This window comes from Copadichromis virginalis, linkage group LG14, assembly GCF_057382275.1.
Source record: "Copadichromis virginalis isolate Kocher_CV1m ecotype Utaka linkage group LG14, C_Virginalis_male_GT1.1, whole genome shotgun sequence".
Lineage (NCBI taxonomy): Eukaryota > Metazoa > Chordata > Actinopteri > Cichliformes > Cichlidae > Copadichromis > Copadichromis virginalis.
Window position 1 is genome coordinate 2,821,863 of NC_140631.1, and position 20,658 is coordinate 2,842,520.

General features: G+C 41.5%; 2 protein-coding genes across 2 annotated transcripts in view; both read left to right on the plus strand.

Annotated features, from left to right (window-relative positions):
- Nucleotides 1–1,826: 1,826 nt before the first annotated feature.
- On the plus strand, nucleotides 1,827–10,355 carry LOC146693223 (protein phosphatase 1D-like). Its single transcript, XM_085479039.1, has 6 exons — nucleotides 1,827–2,501; nucleotides 3,390–3,618; nucleotides 6,548–6,672; nucleotides 6,922–7,103; nucleotides 7,256–7,480; nucleotides 7,568–10,355. The coding sequence occupies exons 1-6, from the start codon at nucleotides 1,976–1,978 to the stop codon at nucleotides 7,952–7,954; spliced, it is 1,674 nt and encodes a 557-aa protein (XP_085335165.1). The 5' UTR covers nucleotides 1,827–1,975; the 3' UTR covers nucleotides 7,955–10,355.
- Nucleotides 10,356–15,176: 4,821 nt separating this feature from the next.
- The window catches only part of brip1 (BRCA1 interacting helicase 1), a 42,201-nt gene continuing 36,719 nt past the window's right edge, over nucleotides 15,177–20,658 (plus strand). The window contains exons 1-4 of the mRNA XM_085479040.1: nucleotides 15,177–15,484; nucleotides 15,814–15,912; nucleotides 16,683–16,794; nucleotides 18,976–19,170. Of these exons, the coding sequence (XP_085335166.1) occupies nucleotides 15,820–15,912; nucleotides 16,683–16,794; nucleotides 18,976–19,170 (400 nt within the window). The 5' untranslated portion in view covers nucleotides 15,177–15,484; nucleotides 15,814–15,819. The remainder of the gene's footprint in view (nucleotides 15,485–15,813; nucleotides 15,913–16,682; nucleotides 16,795–18,975; nucleotides 19,171–20,658) is intronic.

Genomic DNA, 20,658 nt, shown 5'->3' on the forward strand with positions numbered 1-20,658 from the left:
TGTCCTCCTCTTCAGCTCGCCTCAACATAAGCTTATCATATTCTGTGATGTGATTTACTCCGAGGTGTTTGACGAAGTCAGTAGTGTTGCCACAACAACGTGTCCACACAGGACTGTGTTTGCGCTCAGCCATTGTTGTGAGTGTGCACGCCAGGGGCTGCGACACATTTATACAGCCGTATTCCGCATATGACTATGAAAGGCGTAAGAGGAAGTAGTTCCTTCCAAATTAGACGATCCGAATTGTATAGTTTCTTTCCACTGCATTCATTTTAATGGAAAAACTACAAATTTACCCCAGAGTACTAAAATATCGATATTATAATATGAGAATCGATTCTAGAACATAAATTGCTGGTATCGGAAGAATCGGTATTTCAGTATCGATCCGCACACCACTAGTGTTCAGGTTCACTGTCACCGCTTCAGTATGACTCTTTCTCCAAAATAATGCCATTCAGAGGGTGTAGGATGTCTCTAAAGAATAAAATGCTTCTTGTTTTTTGTTATAGTGGTGTCGGTTGGAAAGAAGACAAATATAGCTCCAGTTTTGTTTTTTCTTGGATATTACTCTGTCCAAAAATCATGGGCCACCTCTCACTTCTTTATATGTTTTTAGAAAAATGCTAAAGAGGTGCAGCAATCTATTGAAACATCTTAAAACATAGTTTTTAGAATTCTACCAAGATTATAAGTCAAGACAAGACAAACCTTTCTCTTTTATAAGAATGGCTTCTAAACGGCCACTCTTCTCCTGAAATCATTTCTGATGAGGCTTTAATAACAGCAAATGAATCATCTAATGGGCCAGATGTATCTCTCATGTTCTGTGTCACGTTTTGCTGGATTCTTTTCCTTTTTCTTATGGCTTTCCATTACTGTTCTGATACTGTGAAATGCATTAGCTCACCACATATGCGACCTTGTCATTTTGGGTAGCTTTTACATATAGGTTAATTACCATTTGTGTAACTTACATAGTTGCTGCACATTTAGAGCGTGCTATAGGGCCAGTATTACTGTCAGGTCTGATATTGACTAAACAGGGTTTATTTAGTGCTTATAAATGTGACAGAGTGAAGCTTATTTGCGTGCCATTTGACTTTAAATTTTATTCTATTTGGATTTGAAATCAAACACTACAGAGTCAAAGTGCTGGTACTCACAACAATTTGCATTAATCATCATGAAACTGAGCTCACGGCCCACTATTCAGACATCACTACTGATTATAATATTTGGGGAAACCTGCAGTCAGCTGACAGTTGGATGAGTGACGACACGTTTTTTCCACGCTACTTCCAGATGAAAATTATCAGCGTTTTGGAACTTTCTTATCTGGATGATTGAGCATGCATCAATATACTAGTTGATTACAATTACTGACAGTCTGGTATAATATTTAACTTTGTTTAGAAATGTGCAATACCTGTCTGTGTTGCTGAGGATCACGGCGACAACAGCAAAAGTGTCGAGTAGGTGTCACTGTAGAGAAGTGTGTCTGTTTGGAAACCTCTGCTTTGACAAAGCCTCGCGTTCCCCAGCACTGACTTGCCTGCAGACTAGACCTGACCTGCGGTGACCAACTGGAAAATTGCATGTGTACCACCAAGAGTGACAGAATTAGGATTTCATTTGGTTTCATACGCTTGCAGATTGGAAACGCGGTTTCTTTTTGATGACCACCTTATATTGACGTGACCACCCCATTAAAGTCAATATTTTTGCTCTTAAGTCGCGGTTTGGCTCGGAGCAAGACCTCTAGAGGGCAACAGCACTCCGGTGACAGCTGCACTTGCTTTGCCACGTCTACGTACAAGAAGAAGGGAAATTCTGACGTCAACACGCTCGAGCATGCCTACTACACTCCACATAAACAAAGGCAGGACGCGGCTCTGCGATAATTTGTACTGTCTTTCTATTCTATATACTAACAATATTAAATAAAATTGGAGCGGGCCTCAACTTTGGAGCCATGGAAAACGCATTACTGATGCGAGTGAGTGTTTTTACCGATCAAGGAGGCAGGAAATACATGGAAGATGTGACCGAGGTCATAGTAGAGCCTGAGCCGGGAGAAAATGAGCCGACGACGGGTGACCCAGAGGAGAACATTCGGAGAGACTACACGTTCAATTCTCTGGCTGGGGACACTTATCCCGACCGGGCCGATAAAACCGTGGAGTCCCCGCAGGTTTTAAACGCATCCAGTGAACTCGTACAAACAGAAGACGAGGGTATATCGGTAGAAACGCCGTCACCAGGAGATCTAAGCACGCCGCAAGTTCAGCCGAACACCCCGACTTGTTCCCGCCGTTCCGTAGCATTCTTCGCCGTTTTTGATGGTCACGGGGGTCGCGAGGCTGCGCAGTTTGCGCGAGACTATCTTTGGGAGTTCATGAAGAAACAGCGGGGATTCTGGTCAGACTGTGACCGGGAGGTCTGCTCTGCCATACGCAAAGGGTTTGTAGCATGCCACCATGCTATGTGGAAGAAACTGCGTAAGTTTACTAAAACTATTAAGTTGTGACACGTAAAAGCTGTTACTACTTTGTGCTTCTCTGTGTTTAAGTAACGTGAACTTAACGCCAAACCTCAAAATCAGACTATATTATCTGGCCTACACCCAGCTGAGTGTTGACCGACCGTAGCTCATTGCTAGCTCTATGAAAGCCGGATTTACTAGAATGTTCCACGGGCTCAGTAGAGCCTTAAAAAGAAAGATCTCGACCAGAGAGCTAGGTAATTGCCAGATACCCCAGCAAATTCCTCGCCATTGTGCCCAGGCTCTGTTTGTTTGTTTGTTCAATTAAGATCAAGTTATAAGTAAATGTTGGAATTAGCGGAGCTAACGAAGTTAGCTGTAGCCGCCCGGTATTCGCCAAACAAAGCCCGTCACAGCAGACACCGAACAGTTCAGAAGTATGTTCACAATCTAATGTATAATGGAAACCCACAAAGTGTTATGGTCTCACTGGCCTCAATCTAGTGTGTCGTTACAGAGACGTAGTTATTACCCTTTTTAACGCCTCATCGATTCTATTTAGTCTGTGTATGCCTTGGACCACGGCAGTGTGTTCAGGTGTCTGGTTGGATATGTTCGGACTTGTCAGCTGTTTCCAGCTGGTCACAGATTATATGTACACACACAAAGTGCTTGTGCAGCGCATGTGTGACTTTGCTTATAAAACTACCTCCTGGACGAATAAAAACCGACCTTGAGGTCACATACATCTCTTTTAGCGTGGTAAACAAAAACAGATCAGTGCACATTGATATGTAAGAAGCCAGTATGTTCTACCTGTCTGTTCGGTGTACCTCACAACACTGTGCAGTAATGTTTTATAAACAATAAGCTTGTGTTCATTTTCTGCCTTCTGTATTTTCAGCTGAATGGCCAAAGACACTTACAGGCCTTCCTAGTACATCAGGTACCACAGCCAGTGTAGTGGTGCTCAGAGGAAACCGCATGTATGTGGCCCATGTTGGGGACTCTGCGGTGGTTCTAGGTGTCCAGGAGGACCCTTCAGTCCCATTCATCAGAGCTGTGGAAGTCACGCAGGACCATAAACCAGAACTTCCCAAAGAGAGGGAGCGTATTGAAGGTCTAGGAGGAAGGTAAGCAGGGCCCAGCCCAACATTTTGTCACCCCCACCCCCCAACTGACCCCATAGTTTTATAGATCCCTTGTAAATGTTTACTGTCCTATCTGTCCTACTGTCCTATGGGGTAAATACAAATTTTCATTACTCTATATATTGCTGTTTTATTTTATCTATAATAGTGTAACATAAGTTATTTGTAAATGTTATTAAAAGTCTAAACCTGCAAATAACTATTAATTGAGCTTTAAGAGAAATACAGTATAGAGATTGAAAATGTGACGTCATTCAGGGGTAAAACCGCAAAGGATTCTGGGAACTCGTGGCAAGAGGTACTATAGCGCACGCAGGCTTTCAATTGAAATCAGTCACACAGCGATAAAAAGAAACACAAAAAATGTCAAGAAGCTGTTGTATTATTAACTGCAATAGCCGGTCGCATGACAGCCACGGGAAGCCGACGGGTAAAGAGATCGGTTGTTATCGGATTACGTCGTTGAAGAGAAATTGTTCAAGCCATGTTTCCGAAGTAACAAAGAGGTGACGGATGGACTGGATTGCAGCCATTCAAAGAGCAAATACAACGTCCCAGAACCCTCCAGCTCACATGTTAGTCTGCTCCAAACATTTCCACAAAGGTCAGTGTTTTGTAGCAGTTAATACGTCATTTTTCATAACATAATTGGTGATATAGGTTACAAGCAAGTCTGGCGCTGAACAGAAATTGTCGCGCTATGCTCCTTTGTTTATTGTGCATAAACAGTGAATTGTCCTGACACAATATTGCGTTTCGCTTCTGTTATTACCATGGTACATTGACAAAAACATATACTTTTCCACAGGGTAAAACAGTTTTTTTGTATCACTAATAGCCCAGTACGATTACAGCATACAATATTATTGTCACTTACCAGTCTCGACGATTTGTGAGACTGGTAAACTTACGTTTGTTCGTACGATGGTCTTTTGTTCTACACGGTGCATTTCAAGGTCCTGTACCCATCCGTCGGTAAACTGTACCTGGGCTCGTTGCAGTGACCTGAAGTTACTAAACTTCATGAGTGTATGCGCTCACTCCAAGAAGCGTATAATTATAAATATGAGCGTGGTGAAAGTTGGGCAGCACGCTAACGTCTTTTGTCCACTCTGCGTGCTCGTAAGGGTCTGACCCTTTCACTCCTTTGATTTTTTTCCTCGTATCTTTTCTTTGACTTTTCATCAAGTCTGTCTTTGTACGGTCCGGCATTGTTCTCCTTCGTTTTGTACATTCCTTTTTTGGGGGGCAAAGAAAAACCAAGAAGGTATTGGAACCGGAGAATGAACGTTTTGCGGTGCTGCAAATGCTTGCATTTGATGCGGTACTTGGATTGTTTTGCCACGAGTTCCCAGCATGCAATGCGCGAAAGCCACGTGGTCTGCCAATCTCTATAGTACACCCCATGCCCCCCCTTTAGACCCGACCCTGCATGCTGCAGATTGAAAAGGGCTGTCCACCTGCAGCAGAGTTTATCAGAAATCTGCCCAATTTAAAGATCGTTGTAAACTAAACAAAGAAGTTCATCTGCACACAGACGGCTTTCATTTGAACTTTTAATCAAACAGCATTGTTTTGAGCCACAGCTGCTTTTGAGGCCAGCTGTGGTTGCCAGAGCAGGTTATCTACCAGTCAGAAGGTTTCAGAATCAGTCTTCCTGCAGCTACTCCAGTCTGCATGTTGAAGTATCTTTGGGGAAGATACTGAACCCTGATTTGCTCCTGATGCAGCCATCAGAGTGTGAGTGTGTGCACAAATGTTATAAACGGTTCTTAGCATAGAAAAAAGTGCTTATATATGAACGGATGCATGTGAGGCTAGTAAAAAGCACTTTGAGTGCTCATTTAGTATATTAAAAAATACTATAAAAGTACCAGTCCATTTCCCATTTACTGTGTTTGTCACTGTTTCTGCTTTTCTTCATATTTAAGCTTTCTGATTAGGGCCCTAACATGTTTTCATGAACAACAACAGTCTCTAAGTTAAAAAGTAAAACTGAGTTGATTAGCTCTGAAAACATTCCACTCTGAGTATCTTTACTCTGAGTTAATTGCATACGTGAACAGGGAAAGAAAGCCATCATCAACAGAGCCCCGACACAACGAATTACCATGGGAACGGGTAAATAAGAAGCAGTGTCCCGATTTTATTACCGTGCACAAAGAAATATGAACACGTGTCACTGATTACCACGACATTCATCTTAAAAAAAACAGGACGGAAGAAAAAAATCCTTTCAGTCTTGCTCCAGTCTGTCTTCATCATAGGTTGAATAAAAGTTTGTTTTAAATATCATCTTTAATACTGTCTTTCATTGTCATTTACCTAAATAGATTTTTCAGTTAGAATCTGAAATCTTGATTTTTAAATGTGATTATTAAACTTTAATGTAACAGGGACAGAAACTGAAGATAAACTCTGAACAAACAGACAAAACAATTTACGGATCCACCCCCAAGTCCATCGCTTGTTAATTTAAAAGAAATGTTGCTACAGTTTATGCCAATTTTTAATAATTCTTCAGTAAAACTTTAATGTGCTGATAGAATGTAACAACCTTTTTTTGTTTGATCAAGAGAGAATTGTATTATTTCTGACATTGCTAGATAAATATGCTGCTCTAAATGTTCCTGTTTTGGAGGTTGTCTCATTGCTTGCCTGACCAGATTAATATCCTTTAACTATACCTGACTGGACTTGCTATACTCAAACCCAGCCTTGAAGCCACACACTACTGGACTATTAGTGCAGGTCAAAAATGTACGTCTGTCTTTAAAAGGCTGTGTGTTTGTGATGTGTATGACTATGTTTTTGTTGGGTGTATTGAATCGATTGGCACCTGTGTGTAATTCTTGTTGCTGTAGTCTGACTCTTCTAAATGGCAGCTTCTCTCTCCTCTCTGTATGAACAGCGTGATCAAGAAGTCTGGGGTGAATCGGGTGGTGTGGAAGAGGCCAAGACTCAGCCACAATGGTCCAGTCCGTCGTAGTACTGTGATCGACCAGATACCATTCTTGGCAGTAGCTCGAGCTTTAGGTAGGAGCATTAACTTACTGTAATCCCAGTGAAGAAGCTGTGAGGATGACTAGAATAATACAAAACAGAGTACCAGAACCATGATTTTATTTTCACTAGCAATTGGGCACAAAGTCTGCGCTCTGTAGAGCTTCTGTTCAAATAGGCTACTTCTAAGTTCAAGAAAAAGGGTAGTGATGGTTAGACTCAGAGTCACACAGCATGTGTGGCTCGTAGTTCCTTCATTAAAGTTTTCCTTTTCTGCCACAGGCGATCTATGGAGTTACGACTTCTACAGTGGAGAGTTTGTAGTTTCTCCAGAGCCTGACACTAGTGTGGTGGTTCTTGACCCTAAAAAACATCGCTACATCATCCTGGGCAGCGATGGTCTGTGGAATATGGTTCCTCCTCAAGAGGCCATCTCCATGTGTCAGAATAATGACGAGGAAATGGTGAGTGGTTATGCTTTAGCTGCTATCAGTATAGATGGTTGCCCTGTTCCTGCATGTGTGGGTTGATGTCTCTTATAGCCCATAAGTAAAAAGTAATGTCCACCTCATATCAGCCGTGTTAGTCGGTGTACTAACAGCATTTACTGCTGCAGGCACCATGTGGGGTCTCGAGTGCCAGGCAGCTGGTCAGTCATGCTTTGCTGCGGTGGCGCCAGCGGATGTTGCGTGCAGACAATACAAGCGCCATAGTAATTGCCCTGCAAGAGCCTGGGACCTGCCAGGACACCCTGCACCATGAGGAAGTGCTGCTAGACCTAGCCAAGGTGTCTCAGTGTCCCCCCACCTCCATATCTCGCGCAGACACTCCTCTTGTTCAGGTGAGGAACAATAGATCCCTGGTTTAAGGTGTGGTATGCACATATAAGTGCTGGACTTGACTGTTATTCCATTGTCTTCTTCTACAGCGACTTCCAGAGGAGGACTCTCCCGCGGCCACATGTGAGCTCTTCTCTGCGTTGGAGCGACGAGATGGGCTATCGGGAAGCAACAGCTTTTATCACATGGATCTATCTGACCCCTTTTCTCTGACTCCGCTGTGTTCAAACGGCAGCCCCGAGCTGCCCGCCCTGTCCAGTGCAACGGACAGGACAGCTGGCAGCAGGACACCCACCAGAAAAAGAACTATTGACGTGTCATCAAGCCCATCGGGCCTGCTGGCAAAGAAAGCCCGGCGCAGGACTGCCGAAAGACCGCCACTGGTGCAACACAACGCAGAGAAGAAACAGAAAGACACCAATAATGTCTCCTCCATTCTCCAGCAGCATAAAAGTACCACAGTATGTGTGTGCTAAAACACACACACACACCTGCTCCCTCCCACTGTCACCGTCATTTGCAGTGGTGCTTCTGTTCCATAAGTTTGCAGCTTCCTCCTGCATATTGTTACGACTCTAAGCAACTGTCCTACGGAGGGAAGACTCACTGCTCACCACTCAAACAGTCGACATTTATAAAAAGTTTGTTTTGGATGAATTTTGTGTCTTTGTTTTTAAATTCCTTCCTGAAATGCTGATGAAATGTGTCTTATGTCACCTCAGTTTCTAGTAACAATTGTAAGCATTAAATAATGTTGCTGGTGTAAAATCTTATGCATTTTATAGCAAGTATTGAAAAGTAAGTTGAATTGTTCATTTAGAACAAATATATATATTTTTCTACTTTCTTTTATTGTATGATGATCTTAGAGTAATATTCCTTTTAGATGTGCTTCACCTTTTCTTTCTTCTCCAACTCATCACTCTGTCAACAAAATTGTGTGCGCACGCTGTGTTAAACATATTTATGTATTATTATCAGTTTATTTAATCACTGGAGACTTACCTTGAATATAAACTGAAGGTGCTGCTACCATCACAGACCAGTAAGCTACTACATTGTGTGTGTTGCTATATAAATACATGTAATGTTTGCAAGTATCATGTTTTCTCATTTGCCATAATGCACCCCCACCCTGTGAGGTTTCTAATAGTTGTTAATTGCACAGTGCATCTTAAGGGATAGGTGCATCCCCTCGATTATGTTTTTAATGTTTGTTGTTTGGTGTCTTCACTTCCCTGAGCCTGCTTCCTACACCTGGTATAAGTTCTCAGAAAAAGCTTTTTGGCAGCCCTTTGCTTCTGTACATGTGTCTATAATAGTGAACTTCTCTCTGTGTGAACACCCTGGTGGCCCTAAAGGAAATCTTCTTCAATTGTGAGGCACTGCAAACAATGTTTACAAGTAACATTTACTGAGCTATTTCATGCTGCCAGCCTTTCACTGTGCACGAACCTTCCCCTGCAGAGAAGAAACTGTCATGCTCCCCCAGTTCATCCTGCCACTTCGTTTTATCTCATTTGCAACACAACATCACCACCTGCACCACCTGTTTCTTTAATACTCGCCTTCCTACGAGCTGTTGTCCCACCATGCTGCAGCGCAAGTTGTATAGTTACCAATGTATGCACAAGGCTCATCTGTGATTAAATACACTCTGCATGGATGGACTTTAAGAGAACTGTTTTGCACTATTATGGTGACGTTCATTGTCTCTAGGAGTGAGTTGCTTTTAACAAACAATGCAGCTAGTCTGAAATTGCGGATGTCAAATAATAAAATCGTTTTAGAATAGATCACTCACTGAGCTTAGTATAGTTAGGAAAACATGACAGAGCCCTGTATGATTCAGATTTTTCCTGCGAGAGAGTAACGACCATTACACAGGAAAGAAAAACTTCTGTCTTTGTTACGTGATGTGTTTCCACTGAGCTAAGTGCAATTTCTAACAGGAATTTGTAGCATTGTGGGTTATTTAAATTATACAGTGATGATTCATGTTTGACATACTCTGTAAATGCAGTCTGTTGCTTGGCTTGGAATTCCTCAATTATGATTTTTTTATATATATTTGAGAATTCTGTTCCTCTTTTTGTTTGCTTATTAATCGAAGTACTCACCTCCCTGATTCGGATAGCTGTGCTAACACCAAGTGCATGTGTACAATGTAAATGTGAAAAACACTTATCTGGAAATGAACCTATTTAAATAAAATAAATTCTCTGAAGTAACTTAATTACAACGCTTTGAAAATATTTAGTAATTAAAAAAATCATTATGCAAACAAACAAAAAAACATTTGCCATTGCATATGTCCCACTGGTTGAACGTCAGAAGAGAAAGAGGAATTCTGGAGTAAGGCTGTGTAGGTTCTCAGTCATGGTAATCTAAGGAGATTGAATAGAAAAGACTTTCTCGAGTCTTCAAGGCGTCTTCAGGAAACTCAAAGGAGTCCAGTCGCTTTTCTATTCAAGCTCCTTAAAGTTCTGGAGTGAGTTAGATGAAGTGGTAGAGAGTATCCCCAGAACATGTTCAGGATGTTCTTCAGTATGTTATTGTCGTTTTCCTTGTTTTTGACTGCACCAGAAGCAAGCTAGAGACAGTCCAAAGTCTGTGGGTGACCATGAAATCTGGAGGAGTGTGACACACTGACCAAAGAAGAATGGGTGGGATTGTTCAGGAGGCTTGTGTGAGACTTGTTGAAAAAAATAGCAAAACACTGCAGACTGTTGTCCTGCAAAAAAAGATACACAACCGCTCGTTAGCATAAGGGGGGCTAATAAGTTTGACCTTGGTTTTTTTTGTTTTTGTGAAATTATTTTGTTTCTGTGTGCAAAGTTAAATAATGTAAGCATCCAAAATAAAACTAAAATGTTTGGAAAAGCTGTGGTAAAAATTCTTTGCTCTGTTTAACGGACAACAAGGGAAATAACAAAGATTTAATATGTTCATAGTCAGGCTAAGAACTCTGTCCTCATCTGTTGACTAGAATATATACATAGACTCAGTTTGTCGTTTGATAAATAGTGCTGCGGGTTGTAAAATGTTTTCAACGTGACAAGGCCAAAGCCTGCTAACTTCTTAGTGATCATGACTGACTATAACTGGTAGTTTCTTTTTCCCATCATAAAAAGGATTTGTTTGACAGCACTTTGACCAACAAAGTAAAGGTAAAAGAGAAGACACAGAAGTGTTTATTTCAGAGCCCAACATCATTAGTTCAGTTGTACCTCAGTAAAACTGGATGTGTCACCAGTTTGTCAATGTTGACAAGTAGACCCAGTCTGTCACGCTCAGATGACAGGAAACTGGTTAGGATGTGCAGAAGCAACCCAGGAACCACGAACGCTCAAACATGTCAAGAACTGGAAACTACTGGAAAACCAGCATTGCTATCCACAGTGAAGCGAGTTTTACATGGCTATGGACTAGGACATTGCTGATCACGAGATGTTGTCTTGTTCCAAAATCAATCGTACATGTGGGAAGCGGACATTTGCACGATAAGAGATATGCTAGGTTTTAACAACTGTACAGCAACTGTACCAACTGTCAAGCATAGTAGTGGTGGTGTCATGCTCTGGGGCTATCTTGCTGCCAGTGGTACATTGCACACCATGGACAGAATAATGAAGAAAAATACTTTAACTTCCCCTCAAATAAGACAGTTGAAACTTGGATACAATTAGGTGTTCCAACAAGATAAAACTCCCAAACACACATCAAAACCATATCATCACATTCAGAAAAAAGGTTAAACTCGAAATACTATTTTGAGTTGTTGCTTCAAGGCAAACAACCTTCACGGCTCCTATACCTTCTATAAAATGCCTTGTGTAGATGAGTTTGTGGTTCAACACACATCCTCTTTTTTGTACAAGGGTGTTACCATCAGTGTCCTTGCATCTGCCCATTGTCAGCCATTTCATTTTGTACAAATCTCTCCAACTCTTCCAGGGTTTTGTGGTTTTTCCTTCTGAACAGTTCCAACTTTCTGCACCACCTCTTCAATGTCATTATATTTATCACCACACTGTGTTGATGCGCTAAAAGAGAAATCATTTCCTTTGACTAAAACCGATTATGAAGTACAATTTCACCATCTCATCTACACAAGGCATTTTGTAGAAGGCTTTAATTTCCACATTTGAATTTTATTCTGAAACTCTTATTTGGACTTTACTCTGAAAATATTTTTCAGCTTATATCTCAAAATAGTATTTCAACCTTAGTATTGAAATTTGATCATTTATACTAGGGGTGCAACGATACACAAAATTCACGGTTCGGTTCGATACTTTGGTGTCACGGTTCGATATTTTTTCGATACAAAAAAAATGTTCATGCCTTTTTAATTTGTCATTTATTAAAATTATAAATATATATTTTAACTCAAAAGTACAGTTTTTAAATTTAATGTTGCTGAACAAAAGTAATTAAAAAAATAAATATATCTCAGGGCTCTCAAAATTTCAAAATCCCTGGTAGCCCTTCGGGCAGGGACTCTTCAGTTTTTGGTAGCCCAAAATAAATGTAAGTAGCCCGAATAAAAAATAGAGCAATTTTTTGATTGATGTTTTGTTTCCTTTACAATATTATACATTAATGTATAATATTGTAAAGGAAACAAAACATTAATCAAAAAATTGTTGAAACACAAATTACAACATTGTATAAAAATTACAATCATCAACTCAAATACTTGGTTCTAATTGAACAGAAATTTCTATGAACTTGTAAGAACTGTGTAGGACATGAATCCGTCTGTGTCAGATCCTGAATCTGACATTTCCGCTGAAGTCACGGGTAAGAGACAAGTGGAACCAAGATCGAGGCCATTTGCTGTTTGAAGTTTGCAAAGACTGCTACATTTTGCCAGTGGTAGTTCACTCTTTGCAACATAGTACGCTGTTCTAAACAGATTTTTCAGGTTTATTTTTAGTATGTTATTTGCAATTGGTGTTTGTTCTGGGAAAGATATTGCAGACTGAGCAATAATGCATTTCTTGCATTTCTCATGGGTTCTAATGGGGGCCTTTCTTAAAATGACTGGTCCCAGTAACAAAGGCGCTTGTCGACTCAGAAATCGAGAGAAAACCAACAACACACCTGGCAGAACATTACGTTATTTACACGGGTGCACATAAGTGGTCCGCATGTGCGCATTCGCTGTCAAAATAAAAGACGCGCACCAGATAAGAAGTTGCAACGCGCGTTTGCATCCATATAAAAAGCACTGTTGTTGTCCGCTAGAGTGGGATTTTCACGGCACATTCCACACCACATCTCTGTGCGTTCATCATTTGTTTGAAGCCAGCTCACCTCCTGCAACCACTTTTCCGAGAATACATGCTTCTTTTGTGGTTCGGACTCCTTCTGACATTTCTTTGGAGGTAGAGGAACACCAAAGTAATTGCTTAAAGGAGCTTCTTCGACATCTTTAAGAGTTTTAAACAAATGTCTGTCCTCCTCCAGAAAATCTTATGTATGCAAACACGCGTTGCAACTTCATATCTTGTGCGCGGTTTTTTTGGGGTTTTTTGACAGCGAATGCGCACCTGCGGACCACTTATGTGCAGCCCTGGTTATTTAGCTCGTCATATCGCAGCCACAGAAATTCTTTTGTCCATGAAACCATAAAGCTGCACTTTCTTTTTGCCTTATAGTCTGATTTGTCATAACTTCTCCGTTTTGTGGTAAGCTTTTCTTTGGCTGTCACTTCTTCACCCTGACCTGTCTTATTTGGCTCAGCAGAACTAAAATATATATCCTGCTGCTTTTACACACGCACTCACATAACGGTCAGCGATTCTCTGCGCGATCAACCTCTCACATGTTTAAGCTGCAGGAGATTTCACTTGTCATGTTTGCATAGTAAGCTAACGATTGATAAGACGATGTCAGAGGAATTGGTGCACAAATTATCATCACTCACCAATCAGTGCTGTCGCTCTCTATACACAGTTCACGCGATTGCAAAGTGAAAGCAAAAAACAAGCGCAAATTCAAACGCAGATAGATTTTGGTAGCCCGACTGGAAAAATCGCTAGCCCCGGGACGTCGGGCTAGCGATTTTGCGAGCCCTGTATCTGATTGAGGAATCACTCATCTTTGGAAAAGAGAGTTTATTACAGAGAAATGGCTCTTTCCAAAATAAAAGCTATACTATCCGCTTCTTCTGGGCTATATTCTCAGCAGCATATTGTAGCGGGTTAGGGCTGTTCGGGGTTCTGTTTGTACAGTTATGTTTTGTTTATGTTGCCATAGTGACGGGTGACGCCCTCTCGCTGCAACGGTGTGTCCTTCCAGGGTCAGAGGGCGCCCTGTGTGTTGTTGTTGCTGTGCGTTACTGCGCTGAGCAGTTAGCTAGCGGCAGTGTTCTTCTGCAGATGTCAATAAACGGCTGTGCTCCCTGGCTAGCTCACGGGAAGCAAGACCAAACGATACCTCCGTCTCCTCCTTGTCTGAGCTCGCCACAATATTAAACATATCAGGTCCCCATAAGGAGAATCATGTGCTAACGGCTGTCTAAATGACTCGGGTAAAGTTTGTAGCATGCATGCTTGTTGTTTTTGTCTGCTTCCACTTGTCTTTGCACGAGGATGATGTCGGCGTAAATGTGCAGTCATATTCGTTGTGTTCCCACTAGTGCTGTCAGCGTTAATCTCGTTGAAATGACGTTAACGCCACAACACGGCAAATCTCCGTTAATGAGCTACCCCTGCGTGGGGCTAGACGGCCAACACGTTAACGAGCTAACTGTGCTAACACACTAGTTCCCACCCATGTAATTGAGCATTGCTGGCACATCCAACATACTGCTTTACTTTAGTCCACTTTACTGGTTTACTTTAGCTTACCTTCAGGGTCATACGTCACATGAAAACCAAAATAATTCCAAATGCCAGATCTGAATGAGGGTGGGGGAGGTTCAATTTGCGATGTTGCAAGGAGAGCTTAACTTCTGTCTCGCTAGCTTGCCCTGCACTCTTCCTTCTGATGATGCTGTCTGTGTTGAACGCTCAGTGGATCTGCGCTCAACAGTGCAGCCTAGGCGGAGTAGTCGAACGCAGATTCACTGAGCGCTCAACACAGACAGCATCGTCAGAAGGAAAGTTGATAAAATAAATTACAAATGTTGTATTGTTCGATACATATGCGTACCAAACCGAAAGCACTGTATCGAACGGTTCAATATCGATACGAATATCGTTGCACCCCTAATTTATACCTATATTTATTAATGGGGCCCTGATGCTACTTTGTAAGAAAAAAAACTCTTAAAAACATGGAAACATTATCGAGTGAAATATTAGCCAACTTTATTCTATTCAATCAAAATGACAACAATAAATATTAAGTTGTGACTGCTGCTGGTTAGCATGCAATGTTTAAAAAAATAATAAATAAAATAAGTATGGTAAAAGAAATGTGGTAATGAAAGCTTAAATATGTCAAGAAGCTATCACTGATTATTGAATATTATATAATAGTTAGATATACATAGATTTAACTACATGTACTCCACTCTGGTATACAAGTTATTGCAGATCAATGCATTTATTGATCACTACTGAAATGCAGCACCGTCGGCCTCCTTTCACTTTTTCCAATTGCCCGCTAAACTTCCGGGAATAACAACGTGACTCTCCAGTCAACGGCGCTAATGTTTACTGACGTAATTTCCGGCGTTTTGTAGCCACATAAGTTGCAGTCACTGGTCAGCGCTAACTATTCATAATAAAAGCGTAAAATAGCGGGATGAATTTACATTATTGTACACACTATTGCACACGTATTTTTAACGTTGCCTAACTTCTGAGAATTGTATAAGTTAACATGTCAAAAGAATATAGAGCAAATGGGAATTTAACGTACAACATTTTTCGTGATCTTTTCCAATACCAGTTTTATTTTGAAAGCTTTCGCGTGAAGTTTTAATGTGCAATGTAGCCGACTTCCTGTCCGGATCCTTAGCGTGATTTGTGAGAGCGGGAAGAATCACAGTAAGTAAAGAAGATGTAAACAGCTGTATATTTTGCTGTTTTGTTTACAAATATGCAAATATATGTCTTTAGTGACAGGCGTGACCAGTGTAACCATGGGATACTCTAGTAGTACAGTAATGGTGCAGCTCGTAGTATTAGCTCTTGCTTGGTATTCGAGCAAAAACGTTCAAGCTAACGCATCACTTTCTCCAGCTTTACCTATCTGGGTGACGTCTTCAGACAGAAGAAATAGTGTAACTACTGCAGGCTACTTCGTAGTGCGTTAGTTGTATGTTACTGTACCTTACACACCTAACTCGTGTTACTCTGAACTTTTGTCGGGACAGGCGAGCATGACTTCATCACCAGTGGAGTACACCATTGGAGGGGTGAAGATCCACTTCCCCTGCAAGGCTTACCCGTCCCAGCTGGCTATGATGAATTTAGTGAGTGGCATCCATCTGTGCTTGCTTGTGCAGTGACAGAGGCTGTGCCAGGCTACACGTGTCTTTCTTTCAATGTCTCTGGTCATGAAAAAACTCAAAACCACACTTAATGCTGATTAAATGACGCTCACCTCCTGATGCACTGCTTCACTACATTATTAAAATATTTTACCAAAAAAAACAACAGTCTGCTGTGATCTGACTCACTACTAGTACCGTTCATTATACATTATTATTTAGTAATGTGTTTTTTTTCTTGATTTTTTTTTTTAAGTTTGGATATCAAAACAATTTTTACAGGAAAACCACTTTATTATAAGCTAAATACACAACATGCAATCATAGCATAGTTTCTACTACGATCCTGCAAACCTCGCTGTTCCTTTGTCTGACTTATGCATGTATTTGCATTTTGAAAATGTAAGTTTGGGTCTTCTCCCTAAGTTCTTCATAAAGTTTAGTATGGTTGCACAGTCACATGTACCCTTTGCACAAAGCAAACAGACTGCTACACCTGCAAGCTTAATAACACGTTTCCCTTGAGATAGGCGAAGGGAGGTTTTCACCCATCCTAGACATACTCCTGTACAGTCCTCCAAGATCCTAATCTCACATTCACATTAGCTCGCAGGGAACGTGATAACTGGTTAAAACAAAAATCACCCTGAACATTATAATGTGGAGCATAAACCGTGGCTGTAGTGGACATTTCATTGTTTTTCACTTCAGCGTTGTATGTTTTAACTTAGCTCTTCTCTGTTGTTTTGTAGATTGTACGAGGTTTGAACACAGGGCAGTACTGTTTACTAGAGTCTCCAACTGGAAGTGGAAAGAGCTTGGCGTTGCTTTGTTCAGCCCTGGGTTGGCAGCATGCACAGTTTGGTAAGCCTGGTATGACTGAGTGCATGTACATGTAAAATTCAAGTTGGATGATATACTTGCACTTTATCTATACAATGAAATCTGCTTTTTCTGTCACATTTAAACTGCTCCAGTGGATACTCATAAAACTGTTTAGCTTAGCGTATGGACGAAGACTCCCTGTGAGTCTAAAACCAGGTCTTAAAGTTTTTCTGCTCTTAACTCTTTATGGTGCCAGAGCCGCTCATAGCTCTGGCTGTGAGTATAGAAGCCCCACCGATTTGGTGTTTATACAGTGGGGCAAAAAAATATTTAGTCAGCCACCGATTGTGCAAGTTCCCCCACCTAAAATGATGACAGAGGTCAGTAATTTGCACCAGAGGTACACTTCAACTGTGAGAGACAGAATGTGAAAAAAAAATCCATGAATCCACATGGTAGGATTTGTAAAGAATTTATTGGTAAATCAGGGTGGAAAATAAGTATTTGGTCACCTCAAACAAGGAAAATCTCTGGCTCTCACAGACCTGTAACGTCTTCTGTAAGAAGCTTTTCTGTCCCCCACTCGTTACCTGTATGAATGGCACCTGTTTGAACTCATCATCTGTATAAAAGACACCTGTCCACAGCCTCAAACAGTCAGACTCCAAACTCCGCCATGGCCAAGACCAAAGAGCTTTCGAAGGACACCAGGAAAAGTATTGTAGACCTGCACCAGACTGGGAAGAGTGAATCTACAATAGGCAAACAGCTTGGTGTGAAAAAATCAACTGTGGGAGCAATCATCAGAAAATGGAAGACATACAAGACCACTGATAATCTCCCTCCATCTGGGGCTCCACGCAAGATCTCATCCCGTGGGGTCAAAATGATCATGAGAACGGTGAGCAAAGATCCCAGAACCACACGGGGGGACCTGGTGAATGACCTGCAGAGAGCTGGGACCAAAGTAACAAAGGTCACCATCAGTAACACACTACAACGGCAGGGAATCAAATCCCGCAGTGCCAGACGTGTTCCGCTGCTGAAGCCAGTGCATGTCCAGGCCCGTCTGAAGTTTGCCAGAGAGCACATGGATGATACAGCAGAGGATTGGGAGAATGTCATGTGGTCAGATGAAACCAAAGTAGAACTTTTTGGTATAAACTCAACTCGTCGTGTTTGGAGGAAGAAGAATACTGAGTTGCATCCCAAGAACACCATACCTACTGTGAAGCATGGGGGTGGAAACATCATGCTATGGGGCTGTTTTTCTGCCAAGGGGACAGGACGACTGATCCGTGTTAAGGACAGAATGAATGGGGCCATGTATCGTGAGATTTTGAGCCAAAACCTCCTTCCATCAGTGAGAACTTTGAAGATGAAACGAGGCTGGGTCTTCCAACATGACAATGATCCAAAACACACCGCCCGGGCAACAAAGGAGTGGCTCCGTAAGAAGCATTTGAAAGTCCTGGAGTGGCCTAGCCAGTCTCCAGACCTCAACCCCATAGAAAATCTGTGGCGGGAGTTGAAAGTCCGTGTTGCTCGGCGACAGCCCCAAAACATCACTGCTCTCGAGAAGATCTGCATGGAGGAATGGGCCAAAATACCAGCTACTGTGTGTGCAAACCTGGTAAAGACCTATAGTAAACGTTTGACCTCTGTTATTGCCAACAAAGGTTATGTTACAAAGTATTGAGTTGTATTTTTGTTATTGACCAAATACTTATTTTCCACCCTGATTTACCAATAAATTCTTTACAAATCCTACCATGTGGATTCATGGATTTTTTTTCACATTCTGTCTCTCACAGTTGAAGTGTACCTCTGGTGCAAATTACTGACCTCTGTGCAAGTTCCCCCACTTAAAATGATGACAATCGGTGGCTGACTAAATACTTTTTTGCCCCACTGTACCTCTTGTTTATGATTGGCAGCCTATTAAAACAATATTAGATTAAAGGTAATGATGAGGGAGCTAAAATGACTTATTTCAAACAATAGATTAAGATCAGTACAGATTATTTTAAATTATGATTCATGTGATAAAAATATTGAGCAAAATGGGTAAATTAAGACTTTAGTTTAACCACTGACTCATTTCTTTTGTTCTTACTGTTTTCTTGTAAGTATAATTTCATTTTTTCTTATACCCAAAAAACTAATAGCCACTCAGGGTCAATGTTACTGACAGTTCTCTGTTTCACTATCGGATTATAGCCAAACTGCAGGAAGGAGGAAGCACCGGTCCAGACAAGAGCCACAAGTCCGACTCCCCCACGTCTTGCAAGTGTGGGTGTCACAGCAAATCCAGCAGGAACAAGGCAACAGCAGCAGACAAACATGCTGTTGTGGACCTCACTGTGTCACCCTCTAAAGACACGGCTCAGCCGTCGACTTCAGCACAAGAACCCAGTAAGTAGACCTGGGTTTTAGTTGTGAAACATACAGTACCTGAACCTGTACTCCTGTTGTTACAATGGTACCTGCAGCCACTAGTCACTCGATTAACTCGTAGTTAGCTGTTGATCACCTGCAGTTTTATGTTACACAGTGCAGCGTTTGGTTTTTGTCCTTAAAAACGTTGCAGAACCCGGTCAGTGCTCTGTGTATGGCTTATTTGTGTCAGCACAGATACGGTTCACAGTTTTACTGGTGTTTATGTCCACTGCCACTATCTTTGATTGTTAAATTGGGGCTGGTTGGGCTGCTCTGACTTAAAGTCCGTCTTTAAGGGGCATTCGAGTAGAAATTCAGACGAGCAAATCTGAAATTCTGGCATTAGTAATGTTATTTCTGTGGGCAGAATAATTAAATAGGAGGGAGAGTGGGTATGTCTCTCCTTGCACGGACTATCCAATCAATCACAACAGTTCCAAGGATGACTGATATTTGAACATGTCCTTAATTAAATCACCCTTTCACTTACTGCCATTTAGGGCTGGGTGTCGCCACTGATTTCTAGGATCGATTCGGTTCGATCCACGATTTGATTTGATTTGAATCGGGAAAATTTTGCCTCAGACAGTCAGAAATATTATAATTCTGAGCATTTATCAGCACATCTCTATATTTTTATATCTATAAAAAGACAGCTGACACTTGTGAGACGTCATCAGAGGTGTGAGCATCACAGCAGATGCCTTTGTGTCAAAGTAACTGAGGATAAAACACAGAAGTGCAAAGTTATTTTATTACGACTTTCTTGTTGGAAGTCAGTTAAATTAAAAAAAGAAAAACTGGCCGACAGCGCTGTACATAACGGTAGACTGGTGCGTAACAAGCAAGCGAATAATGCAGAAAACAGAGATTTTTAGATGGGAAACTGTTCTCGAAGTACACAGAGAGACAGAGAGCTCTGCAGGAAGTGCGATTTTCACCGTGGTGGAAGCAAAACAGGAAAAGTCAGGGGGATGGTTGGAGAGACAAAACCTGCCACTCAGAATCTAACGCAAAAAAAGACGTAAACGCAATCAGACGCATCAGAATCTGTGAGCTGTCGGCTTTCAGCCCCGACGGCACGTCCACGGTCGGACACGCCGTCGGGAAAGCCGACACCTCATGATGCGTTGGCGGGTCCGCGCTTTGCGTTTGTCTTTGTGCAGAATCCCTGTGCCTGCTCTCACTTGAGCTGTTTGGTGTCTGTCGAAAGCTTGTGAGGTTTAACCTGAGATTCTGGCGTTTCAGGCTAAATAAATGTATATTTAAAAATCGATTCAGGATTTTAATGAATTGATATCACATTTCAAGCTAGAATCGATTTTAATCGGAAAATCGATACTCAAACCCCCCCTGGGACCATTAGTCCAGATTTGTGTCTTAACTTTAGTTTTTATATGAAGTCATCTGGAAATGCAGCAGCAGAACATACAGAGAAAAACTACAACAACGACCAGCTAACCT

Excerpts from the sequence above, each read along its gene's own strand:
- LOC146693223 (XM_085479039.1), top strand. The coding sequence starts at position 1,976 with ATGGAAAACGCATTACTGATGCGAGTGAGTGTTTTTACCGATCAAGGA. Across the intron at positions 6,673-6,921 it reads GGCAGTAGCTCGAGCTTTAG|GCGATCTATGGAGTTACGAC; the intron begins GTAGGAGCATTA and ends TTTCTGCCACAG. Across the intron at positions 7,481-7,567 it reads CAGACACTCCTCTTGTTCAG|CGACTTCCAGAGGAGGACTC; the intron begins GTGAGGAACAAT and ends CTTCTTCTACAG.